Below are 13318 nucleotides of genomic sequence, written 5' to 3'. Positions count from 1 at the left end.
GAGAGAGAGAGACAGCCAGCGAGAGAGGGAACACAAGCAGGGGGAGTGGGAGAGGAAGAAGCAGGCTCATAGTGGAGGAGCCTGATGTGGGGCTCGATCCCATAATGCCGGGATCACGCCCTGAGCCGAAGGCAGACACTTAACCGCTGTGCCACCCAGGCGCCCCTCTTTGCCTATTTTTAGAATCACATTGTTTGTTTTTTGTTATTGAGTTGTAGGAGTTTTTTCTATATTCTGGATATTAACCCCTTATCATTTCATTGTTAAACAGGTTGACTTTCTCACTCTTTTAATTTTCGGATTGCGATTCTTGTATCTTATTTAAGAAATGACTGATTCTCCTAGGTCATACACATATTTTCCTATATTGTTTTCTAAACATTTCATCATTTTGCCTTTCACATTTAAGGCTTTGGTAGTTCAGAATAATTTTTAAGTATTCTTTTTAAAAATTCTTTGATATAGAATCAAATTTCATTTTAAAAATATGGATAATGATAATTTCAACATATTTACTGAATGGTGCCACCCTTTCCCTGCAGTGCCATACTGTCATAAAGTGTCCAATGCCTCCTCTGTCCTCAATAAAATTTTCGTATAGGTGAGGGTTCAATCAGTATTGTTTTTCTATCTGTGCCAGAACCATGACATTTTAGTCACAGTTGCTCCCCAATATAACATGATACTTGGTAAGGCAAGAACTCCGTCAACTCCACGCCATCAAGTCAAATATTCTTTCTCCACTCCTCTTTCATATAAATTTTAAAATCAGCTTTTTATATACAATAAGATCCTAAGATTGCCTTAAACCTATAAAGAGATTGAGGAAAATTGACATCCCTATGATATTGTATTTGTCTAGCCAAAACATTGAATATCATTTCCATTTATCGAGGTCTTCCTTAATGTTCTTCAGTAAAAAGTTATTCTTCTGTATGTACTTTCATATCATTTTTTAGAATAACTTCCAGTTATTTATCTAATATTGCTGTTAAAGATATCTTTTAGAAATCACATTTTCTAGGTAAATTTTACTACATAAGAAATGCAATTGATATTTGCGTAGTGATTATTTTTTTTTTTTTTAAGATTTTTATTTATTTATTTGACAGAGACAGAGACAGCCAGCGAGAGAGGGAACACAAGCAGGGGGAGTGGGAGAGGAAGAAGCAGGCTGGCTCATAGCAGAGGAGCCTGATGTGGGGCTCAATCCCAGATCGCCGGGATCACGCCCTGAGCCGAAGGCAGACGCTTAACCGCTGTGCCACCCAGGTGTCCCTTTGTGTAGTGATTATGATAGATTTTGCTACATTCTATTCTCTTCACCCCAGTGTTTATTTTCTCCAGCTTTATTGAGGCATAATGGACAAAGAAACTTGTATCATACAATGTGACGATTTGATATATGCATACACTGTGAAATGATTCTCACAATCAAGTTAATTTCCACATTCACTACTTCACACAGTTACCTTCGTGTGTGTGTGTGAGAGAGAGAGAGAGAGAGAGAGAGAACTGGTAAGATCTACTCTCAGCAAATTTCGAGTATGCAATACTAACTAACTTTAGTCACCATGCTACATGTTAGATCCTCAGAACTTACTCATCTTATTACTGAAAGTTTGTACCCTTTTACCATCCTCTCCCATATTCCTACCTCCCAGTCCCTGGCAAGCACCACCTGCATGAAAACACTCTCGATGTAAACAAATCTAGCAGGATCTAAGACTATAGAGTAAAATGTTAAAGTCCTTCCTCATTTTGTCCTCCCTCCCCCCCCAGGTGACTAGGTTACCCTTCCAGATGTTTGCACCCTTCCAAATGGTCTTCTATTCATTTGCACACATCCGTAGCATGTAAATACACAAATGCCGCATGTGAATCATCGGTGTTATATGCGCTGTTCTGTAACTTGCTTTGTTCACCTTACATAATATGCCTTAGAGCCCGAATAGGTGCCTGGTGTGGCAGAAACTTGGTTGACCCCCACTTTTTACCTGGACAATGGCTGCCCCCAATAAAGACTAGTTTCTCCAGCATCCTTTGCAGCTCCCTGTGGCTATGTGATTAAGCTAGCCCATGTGATGTAAGCAGGAGACTATGTGGCATGTTCTAGGGACTTTATCAAAGAAGAAGCTGACTCTAGTCTTTGTCCCATCTTCTCACCTGCCTTCATCCTGCTGACACGGGTGCGATGGCTGAGTCTGATGGTTGGAGCTTCATCTTGGACCATGAGCCAGGGCCACCTCCTAGCTACGTAGAGTAGGAAGCTGAGAACAGCCTGGGTCTCTGATGGCGTTCTAGTTCAGAGCTGTCATCCGAGCCCTGAGTCTCTACCTCTGGAGTTTTAGGTGTGAAAGAAATGAACAAACTTCTAACTGTGTGAAGTCCTGTTATTCTGTGGCTGTTACTCGGAGCCAAACCCAATATTAAGTAATTTGTTTAACTACTAGCTTATTAAAGACCTTCAGATCGTTTCCAGCTTTATTGCTGTTATTGATAATGCCACACATATTCACGTTTTTCTTTAGGATAGATTCCTTAAAATTTTTTTGCCAGTTCTTTTTAGTCAGATTTATTGAGGTTTAATATACACATAATACAATTCATCCTTTTTAGCCTAAGTTTGACAAACATGTGGTCATGTAACCACTACCACAATCAAGATATAGGGCAGTTCCCTAACCACCCCCTCCCAAATGCCTCTGTATCCCATTGTAGTCAATCTCTGCCCACAGCCCCAGCTGTAGGCAAACACAGATTGCTTTCCTATGCCCACAGTTTTACTCCAGAATGTCATATAAATGGAATTAGACAGTACGTATTCTTTGTGTCTGCCTTCTTCGCTTAGCATAATGCAGTTGAATGCATTCATGCTGTTGAGTATATTTAAAGTTTGTTCGTTTTTATTGGGCAGTTTTCCATTTTTTTGATGTGCCGCAGTTTGCGTATCCACTCACTAGTGGAAGGACATGAGTTGTTTCCGTTTTTTTTTTTTTTTTTAAAGATTTTATTTATTTATTCGACAGGATAGAGACAGCCAGCGAGAGAGGGAACACAAGCAGGGGGAGTGGGAGAGGAAGAAGCAGGCTCATAGCGGAAGAGCCTGATGTGGGGCTCGATCCCATAACGCCGGGATCACGCCCTGAGCCGAAGGCAGACGCTTAACCGCTGTGCCACCCAGGCGCCCCTGTTTCCGGTTTTTGATGAATAGGAATAAAGCCACTATAAATATTCAAATACAGGTTTTTATGTGAATGTAAGTTTGATTTTATTTACTATCAGGGAGTGGGATATATAGAGAGAGGTCATATATGTAGATGGATGTTTAATGTTGTAAGAACCTGGCAAACTGTTTTCCAAAGTGGTTGTACCATTTTGCATTTTCATCAACAAGGAGTGAGAGTCCTAGTTGCTCCTTACCCTTTCCAGCCCTTGGTATTGCCAATTTAAAAAATATTTTTTGTGCATTCTAGATGTGTGGTGCTATCTTGCTGTGGTTTAAATTTTCATTTCCTTTTTTTTTTTTTTAAAGATTTTATTTATTTATTCGACAGAGATAGAGACAGCCAGCGAGAGAGGGAACACAAGCAGGGGGAGTGGGAGAGGAAGAAGCAGGCTCACAGCAGAAGAGCCTGATGTGGGGCTCGATCCCAGAACGCTGGGATCACACCCTGAGCTGAAGGCAGGCGCTTAACCGCTGTGCCACCCAGGCGCTCTGCCTTTTTTTTTTTTTTTTAAAGATTTTATTTATTTATTTGACAGAGATAGAGACAGCCAGCAAGAGAGGGAACACAAGCAGGGGGAGTGCGAGAGGAAGAAGCAGGCTCCCAGTGGAGGAGCCTGATGTGGGGCTCGATCCCATAACGCCGGGATCACGCCCTGAGCTGAAGGCAGACGCTTAACCGCTGTGCCACCCAGGCGCCCCTAAATTTTCATTTCCTTAATGACTCATAATGTTGAGCATCTTTTCTTGTGCTGATTTGCCATCCACATCTTTTCTTTGGTGAGTCATCCATTCAGTTTTTTTGCCCATTTATGTATTAGGTTTGCATTCTTACTATTGAGTTGTGAGGATTCTTTATATTTTCTAGATATAGTACTTTATCAGGTAGGTAATTTGCAGGCATTTTCTGATAATCTGTGTCTTGTCTTTTCATTTTCTTAGTGTCTTTCAAAGAGCACACGTGTTTAATTTTGATGAAGTCCAAATGAGTATTTTTCTTTCAAATCATGCTTTGGGTGTCCCATCAAATGAATCTATGCCTAAACCAAAGTTACAAAGATTCTTCTTCTATAATTAAAAAATTATTTTGAAATAATTATAGATTTACAGAAAAGTGCAAAAGTGTGCAAAGAAATGTTCAGGGAGGTCCTGTGTACCCTTCGCCCAGGCCCCCGAATGTTAACATCTTATATAACCGTAGAACAGTATTAAATCCAGGAAACTGGCATTCACACAATCCACAGCGTTTATTCAGATTTTGCCAGTGATGCAGGCATTTATTGGTGTGTGTGCATGCCTGTGCATGTGTGTGTAGCTCTATGCAGTTTTATCACATGTGTGGCTTCATGCAACCACCACCACCATCAAGATACCTAACGGTACCATTTTCATAAGACTCTCTCATGCCAACCCCTTTACAGCCACACCCACTCCTCCCTCCCAATCCCTAAGCCCTGGCAACCATGAATCTGTTCTCCATCCCTGTAACTGTTTTATTTCACAAACGTTATATAAATGCAATCATGCAATATGCATTCTTACGGATTTGTCTATGACTTCTTTCCACCCTATTCGTTTTTGCTTCATGTGTTTGGAAGATTTCTTGTTTTATATATTTAGGATTACTTTGATAATAATATAACCACTCCTGATTTATTAAAAGCAAATTAAAATTTATTTTTTTTAAAAATGGAGATATACTTGACATATAACATTGTATTAGTTTCAGGTGTATAACATAAGGATTCCATGTATGTATGTATTATAAAATGATCACCACAGTAAGTTGAGAACATCCATCTCCCCACATATTTTACAAATTAAAAATAATTTTTGTGGATTAATGTTTGTATGATGTATCTTTTTCCGTCCTTTTACTTTCAGTCTACCTGTATTTAATGTTTGACGTGAATCTTTTGTAGATAGCATATACGTGGGTTGTGTTCTAGAGAAACTCATGCACACTAGTACGTGCCACGTGCAGAATGTTTCTAGTAGTGTTGTTCATACTACTTCCAAACTGGAAGCAATTCAACAGTAGGATGGATAAATGGTGCCAAATGTTTTAAAAGTTTTGCCAAGCTGGGAGTTGTGTAATGGTGTCTCCTATGGTTTCAGTTTCTATTTCTCTGATTGCTAGTGAGACTGAACGCTTTCATACATTTATTGGCCATTTAGGGTTCCTCCCGGCACATCGAAGATATCCTTCCACTGTCTTTTGGATTCCATTGTTGCTGTTGAGAAGTTGGTGTTCATTCTTGTTGCCACTCTGAAGGTAATAATTTCCCCCCATTTGTATTTTAAGGATATTCTATTATCTTTATTGTTTTGTGGTTTCACTATGATTTATCCATATGTGGATCTTTTTATTTTGTCTTCAGCTTTACTATGATCTGATCCATGTGCATTTCAATGTCTTTAATTAAAGACTTCTTTAATCTGTGAACTGGTGTCTTTCATCAGTTCTGGAAACATTTCAGCTCTTTATCGCTTCAGATATTGCCTGACTCCAATTGTCTCTGTTTTATCCTTCTGGAAGTCAGAAAAGGTTTATTTTCTATATTCTGACTTTAAACCAATTGTTGGGTAGATCCAGAGCCTGTTTTGAGGGCCTGAAGCTTATTCAGTGTTTGGTCCTCAGATGGTAGTGCTGGCGGAGGTACTATAGGAATTGAAAGGCAAACCCACATTTGAATGAAATAAATGTTACTTCTGTTAAGGAAAGTTTGCTCTTCCCTCCAGGATAAAGGGGTTCAGTAGAGTCATCTGGAGAGCATGCGGTTAGTTTTCCTTCTGAAAAAGTGGTACCATCGCAAGGGCTCAGTTTCTACATCTGCTGATGACAGGTCAGTAGCTCGACCAGCCTTAGGGAGATGGAATCTGAAGTACAGACTTCGTATCTGTCACAATGGCCACTTTGACAACGGGCTCATTGTGCCGCATTGAAGTGGGGAAGAGGGAAGCTCATTGACCTCCACAAGATGAATCAGCTTGTCCACATAGTTGTGGAGCTTTTTCTCTGGGTGGCTGTTCTAGAGAGGGCATTAAAATGAGTCACAAAGAGCCATATGCCTTGAGCTCACTCCCAGAGGAATGCAATTTTCATAGCCGTGGACTTGTCGTATGTGAAGATTTTTTATAGGAATTGCACACAAATAAAATTTATAAAAATTCTTGTGTATAAAGAGCATGAAGTAGTACTAAACATAACAAATATGTTGCATTACCTATTATATTCCTGGCAAGAGGAGATTTTTATCTTTCATAGGCATCAGTGAAAATGAACTCTACAATTTCACACATCTGATGACTTAAAAGATTTTCCCTAGCCTAGCTTCTGGTTCCACACACTTCATAACTTGTATCTCTTCTGTTCTCTACATCTTTCTGGTGCTGTGTGTTATAGGATTTGTTCGTATCACAACTTGCAGCCTTCTACCGTTATGATGTGATATGATACTGCGTGGGCACAGTGGGCAGTGGGAACATTCCTAGAAGCTTCCCCTGGAAATGATGAGAACCTCATTAATATATCCCACTACACTCCTCTCAACTTCCTCTTGACTTAGGGTGACTTTATAGCCATATGCTTACAATAGGTCAGCTCATGTCTGCTAATACGCCTGGTGAATAGCATCCTTTGCTCTCCCTCAGATGTTACATTTGGATAAAAAAATGGAAGTTCACTCCATCTTAGATGTGAGGGAAGAGTGATGGAGGAGAAATTGGAGTGGAAAGAGATAGCAGACTTAACCGATGGTGCTAAAATTATCTTAGTTTTGCAAAAGTTTTCCAAAAATAGCTATGCAAACATAATGCGAGGGCCCTTCCTGTGTTAATGAGGCCCCTGCAGCTTATGCATCGTTAGTGTCGTGGTAAATTCGTCTGTCAATCACCCTGCCCTCAACTTCATCTCTTAGCCTGGTTCACCATCATACTTGGTTCTTCTAAGTCCTGAATCTCTCCTGGATTCTACGGGGTCAATCAGTTCCTTGATCATGTATTTTTGTTGTTGTTGTTGAGGATTCTTCCACCATTCTGAACCAATGGGCTTTCTCCAATGTGGTAGAACAGAGAGATGAATGTACTGCAAAATGGAAAAACAGCTCTCCAGAGTCAGATTCAGCAAACTCGCATGAACTGATCACCCACGCGGGCTCGCCATTAGGAGGGTGAACAAATCGTAGTGATCGAGGGGGATACTGTTCCATCCACAGAAGCCCAAAGCCAAGGAGATCTCCTCATTTACATGGTTGACTGGGGACAGATTTGGGGCCAGAGAGGAGGTCCTGTGTTCTTTCCAACTTATCTTACCATGAATTGAAGTAAATGTGACTGTGTGAGGCACCTTGTTTTACCAGCCTTTCCTTAGTACTGTCGCACTGGCATCAACTGTAGAAATTCAAAAGCACCAGATTCATTAACAGAAAAATTTTTGCAACAGAAAAATTTTTGCAACAGAAAAATTTTTAATGAATGGCCAAAAAGTCCCCTGAAATAGAAGCAAAACAATGAGACAGAGCAAGATTTTTCCTATTCCTGAGAAGAAACACATGGAAAGAACATGAGAAAAAGAAGAGAAGGAAACAAATTCTAGCCCTTGCATTTTTAAAAACAGAAATGAATGATTTCCTTGGGTTATTTGGCCAATGGGATTTTGCTAAGGCAGGCTTTTTTTTTTTCAATAACTTGTTTTCTCACTACGGTGCTTTGGAAGGTACTCGTTGCTCCATTGTAATGTTGCTTATTCTGGAGGACTTTTCTTCAACTGAGTGGACCCTCAGTGAAAGGACATTACCAAGTTGATCTAGTTCCTCAACCACTGTTTTGACAACAATTTCTTCTTTTGAGTCTAAAATAAAATAAATGCAAATTTAGTACTCATTCTTAACAGGCTGAAAGGTACTCAGTCCTAACAGTATGCTTCTGAAAAACAGGGTTGCAGGTTTGCAGTACACTGAGCTATAACACTGTGTTTGAAGACCACGCTTAGCAAGGCCCAGAACGATCTTATACTTACCATTGTTTTTAGAACAATGGGTGTTTGAAGGTGTAAGTAAAACATAGATTAGAACAACCTAAGTAGCAGGCAGGTACTGGCCTGGAGCAAGTAATGTCTTCTTTTAAATGCCAACTTGCCCTATCTTTGTGGTTTAAAATGCAGTAGCTCTTCCATCAAAGCATTGGAACTGGGAAAATAACAGGTTCTAGGTAAGAAAATGTGTGGGCATTGAGTCCCCATTTCGGAAATTTCACATTTTGACCACGTCTGTTCTACAGGAATATAAAATACATTAAAAAGCTGCCATAATGACCCCTGATTTCTTCATTCACTAGAATTAACCTTAGAACAATTTGATTTAGTTTACAAATAAGTGACTGGTTTCATAAAATTGCTTGAGTTGAAAAGATTTATGCCAAGTAAAAAAACCCTGCTGTACCTTTGACTTGATTTTCGGAGTGTATGGGCCCACGTCCTTTGAATTTGTAACATGTGGACTTGCTTTTTCTGTGAAGAGAAGAGTAAATTGTTGCTTTTTTTCCTCCCCCATTCAGAAGGAAGGTCAGAAATAACTATGAGTTGGGGGGCGCCTGGGTGGCTCAGTCGTTAAGCAGACTCAGGGCGTGATCCCGGAGTTCTGGGATCGAGCCCCACATCGGGCTCCTCGGTTGGGAGCCTGCTTCTTCCTCTCCCACTCCCCCTGCTTGTGTTCCCTCTCTCACTGGCTGTCTCTCTGTCTGTCGAATAAATAAATAAAATCTTAAAAAAAAAAGAAATAACTATGAGTTGGGAATAAAAGTTTGAGAGTTCTAGTTTCCACAAGATTAAATTCCTCTGATGTTTAAGAGATATAGAAGTAAGCTTTTCATGACCTCAGTATCGTGAAGGAGAGATTAAAGGTTTATGCTCAGAAATTCCCTTGTGACCAGCTATTGTCTCTTTTGTCTCGCGATCTGGGGAGTCCAGTTTCTGACTGACCTTCCAGTCAATCACTTGGCCAATGCACAAGTTCAGAGTGCCGTGATCCAGAAGGTGCTGGGCTAGGTGCTGCAGCAAATATGCAGTGATGAAGCAAGCAGTTTACACCATGGAGAATGAAGTATATGCATGTAAAAATGTAGCTGGAACACAGCTTGAAAGGTGTAGTGAAAGAAGGGAATTATGAATGCTGCCATGAGCGCTTTGTTCGAAGGAGGGAACATCACTGTTGAGTTCCTATGAGAGTGGACTGTAGAGGGCTGACACTAGCCTTGGAAGATGCATGCGATGGTGCGGACTCCTGGTGTGACCACGGGCAAACATTTCGTAACAGCCGCTGATTACCGGGTACCTTCTGTGTGCAAGCCACTCTCCTGAGCCCTCCTCTACCTCTGTAGCGAGGCGCTATGGTCAAGGGTAAAGAGTGTGGTTTTGCTGTTATCACAATCTTATCAGTAAGAAAAATGGGATTTAAGGAGGTTAAACCATGCGTTCACATTCGCCCAGTGGTGTGATCTGTGCTCAGAGTTACAATTCCAGGGCTGTTGCTCTTGGCTGACAAGCTATGGCGACTTCTCCAAGGAAACCGTTATCTTTCAAATGAAAACATAATAACCCAGGTAATACAGGGTGCACGCGTGGTCACTAGGAAGTACTAACAAAATAGAGCGTGTTGTTGTAGGAATTGTGCTGCAACATTAAATCACAGAACGCAATTCCCCGCCCCCACCCGAATTGCAGGAATTGTTTAACATTCGGTATTTGAATGTCCGATATGTTATAGATACACACACTTCCATACTCGGACATTTGATTTGGCTGCCCGTTTTCATTTCACCTGGGTGTGATAATAAATTCCTGAGACCACAGATGATTGTGATTCTTAGAGTAGGAAATTCTAGAATATGATACTGGTATACGTGGATACCGAGAAAACCTGGTTGATGGGAGATGATTTTTTTTTCACAAGTTAGTATTTACCTTTCTTCTCCATCTATTAGTTTGCGATACGTTTCTATTTCTTTCTCTAAAAATATTTTGATATCTAGAAGCTGTTCGTACTCCAGCTTCTGGCCTTCTGTTTCCGTGCGAATCTGTTGTAGTTCTTCCTCCATTGCCCCAATCTGGTCCTGGATTTGCTGGAGCTGGAAGCAGTAATTGCCTTCCGTCTCCGCCAGGGAGCACTCATAGGAATGTTTCTGAAAGAAGAATAAAGCAAGGCTTGCATGTGGGTAACAGATAAACAGCACGTTCATATTGGAAACATACTCAAGGTGGAAAGAGGCATTTGTACAAGGTCTAAATCTTTTCGATTGAAAATCAGCATAAGCCAGGTTTCTTTAAAAAAATTTTTTTTCTCTCCAGTGGGAAAAGTTTGATTTTTCAGTACTGGGATTGGTGAGTCAGAAGTAATGTTTTTACGGACAGTGTTTTTATTATTTACCACATTTTATATTTTAGTTATATATACTCAGAGGTGCATTCACCTACACACACACACACACACACACACGCACACACATTCAAATCAGCGGTGACTCCTACGAACCACGGCCACGACGGACTGCAGTTCTATTTCCAGGGTTTGCAGACTGCGTTTCAGCTCCGTCAGCTCGCTCCTGGCTGTGGCGGCTGCTCCTGCGTCGTCAGAGATCTGCTGCTGCAGGGGGGCGCTCTGTTGCGGATCATCAGCAAGGTCAGCGACCCGCTCGGTGGTCTGCCCACCAAGCCCTGGGTGTGCGCTTTGCCACAGACGTACCTTCTCGTTGAACCAGACCTCCACGTCCCTGCGGTTCTGCTCGGCCAAGTCCTCGTACTCGGCCCGCATGTTGTTCAGCAGGACCCTGAGGTCCACACCTGGGGCTGAGTTCACCTCCACGTTCACGTCCCCCCCTGCTGCACACTGCAGGACTTTCATCTCCTGGAAAAGGGATCCCTATGAACCCTCCAGGTAGACGTTTGACATATCTTCCCACTCTGCTCCGACGTGAACCGTGGGCCGAAGCAACAAAATCGGGTACTCTCCGAAGCCACGCTGTGGGGTCCCTTACCTCCTTGTGATTTTTCTTGAGGTACGCCAATTCCTCGCTGAGGGTTTCAAACTGTATCTCCAGGTCAGCTGTACAAAGGGTCAGCTCATCCATAACCCTGTGAAGACCATTGATGTCAGCCTCTACGCTCTGGTATAGAGCGAGCTCATTTCCGTACCTGAAAGGCGAGTAAAAAGCTTGAGAACTGTGACCGTGGGCAGGTGCAAAGCATAACTTTCTTCCACGTCTGGTATATTGCATGACGGGATGTTCCGTCCGTGCTTCTAAAGCTTAGTGCATCGGCAAAGAGATGACACCCTTTGGAATACCTAGTGATCTAGGACGATTATCTCAGAGGAGTTGTTTCCCCGGAATTTTTATCATCCAATGTGCTTCGTCGTTGAATCAACACGTTCAAAATTCATATGATAGCTCTTTCTATAAGGGCACAGTTAATTTCTTCAGTGATTTAGTCTGACTTCATAAAAACATGTTGGTTTTTAAAGCAAAAGTTCTGTTTTTTACTCCAACTGTAGTATTTACCCTTATTGTAGTTAATTACGTTCTTTTCACCTACTTCAGCCTGAAGTCCTCGGCGGTCAGTCGGGTATTGTCATTTTGTAGAACAAGGCTGGAGTTACAGGTGGTCACAGAAATAATCTAAATAGGGTAGATTGTGCGAAATAGTTAGGTGCTGAAAGTCAAGGGACAGTCCAGATTTCAGTGTGATTCTTACCTTCTCAACCCATCAAGTATCTACTTTGCTATCATTTTTTCTACATGAAAGGAATCTGGCTTTTTTCTTTTTTCAGACAGCAAATGTCAAGAGGTTAGGAGCCAAAGTGTAAGCTTTTATAATCACAGATACTTTTATTACTCTTGATCAAAAAATATGAGGGGTGCCTGGGTGGCACAGCAGTTAGGCGTCTGCCTTCGGCTCAGGGCGTGATCCCGGCGTTGTGGGATCAAGCCCCGTATTGGGCTCCTCCGCTGGAAGCCTGCTTCTTCCTCTCCCATTCCCCCTGCTTGTGTTCCCTCTCTCGCTGGCTGTCTCTCTCTCTGTCGAATAAATAAATAAAAAAATCTTTAAAAAAATGAGCTAAATATAAGATCAGCAAGGCGATTATATCTGTTTTGAAACTATTTGCCTTTAATTCTACAATTTTTTTTTTTTTTTTTTTTGGCCAGACACTGCTTTAAGCCCTGGGAATGAAGAGTGAGCAAATTCTGCATCATGTCAAAATTTTAAGCACATTTTATATTTTGTCTTTTTTAGGTAATGTACACCCAAAATCCATAGTAAAAGTAGACAAGTCTGTATTTCTTACCTGCCTTTTAAGATCTTCAATGACTGAGAAGTATCTTGTGTAGTCATGATCTAGTCCCCGGCAAGAACCAGGCCCATATTTCTCATACCAGGCCTTGATCTTCTGCTCCAGGTCTGCGTTGGCCTCTTCCAGAGCTCGCACATGGTCCAGGTAGGAGGCCAAGCGGTCATTGAGGTTTTGCATGGTGACCTTCTCGTTCCCAGAAAGCAGGCCATGCTCATTTCCAAGAAAACCAGCACAGACGCCCCCACCACCATTACAGAAACCTCCTGCAGAAGAAATGCTCCCAAGAGGACAAGAAATACTGCTTCCCGCTCCTGATCCACGGCACACATTCCCAGCCCCGAAGCCTGGACCTCCACCAGACAGCCGCCCTGGGCCAGCTCGTGAGCAGACTCGCCTGGATCCACTAGAAAGTTGAAAAGACATGGCAACACTATGGCAGAGTGACCCTTCCTCAGCGAGGAGCAAAGCAAAAGCACACCATCCGTAGATGTGATCTCCATTGGCCTTTTATAGGACTCAGTAGGTCGTTTCAGTCTTGACTTTCAATCTGTAATAAAATATTACTCGCTCCCTAATTGTTATTTTTCATCATTGGGTGATTTTTTTATAGTGTCCAGTCTGTAGGTGGAAAGGTGCCCCTAGGATATCTTGGTCTAGGACAAGGTGCCTGGTCGAGTGATACTAAATCATAGTTTCAAAGGTCAAAATTAAATATGAGTAAACATCCCTCTTTTTGACTTCTGGAAGA

The 13318-nt window shown here is 41.7% G+C and overlaps 1 protein-coding gene across 1 annotated transcript; it reads right to left on the bottom strand.

Moving 5' to 3' along the window:
- Positions 1-7926: 7926 nt before the first annotated feature.
- On the bottom strand, positions 7927-13035 carry KRT26 (keratin 26). The gene is made up of 8 exons (XM_045781662.2): positions 12565-13035; positions 11814-11896; positions 11258-11414; positions 10966-11127; positions 10756-10881; positions 10188-10405; positions 8668-8735; positions 7927-8078 (listed from the first exon to the last, which is right to left on the bottom strand). Exons 1-8 carry the CDS (start codon positions 12991-12993, stop codon positions 7927-7929), a joined length of 1395 nt encoding a protein of 464 aa, XP_045637618.2. The 5' UTR covers positions 12994-13035.
- Positions 13036-13318: the final 283 nt, after the last annotated feature.

This window comes from Ursus americanus, chromosome 23, assembly GCF_024610735.1.
Source record: "Ursus americanus isolate L20-20 chromosome 23, mUrsAme1.1.p, whole genome shotgun sequence".
In the NCBI taxonomy this organism is placed as follows: Eukaryota; Metazoa; Chordata; class Mammalia; order Carnivora; family Ursidae; genus Ursus; species Ursus americanus.
Note: the sequence above shows the minus strand (reverse complement) of the source record. Positions and strands in the feature narration are given on the sequence as shown.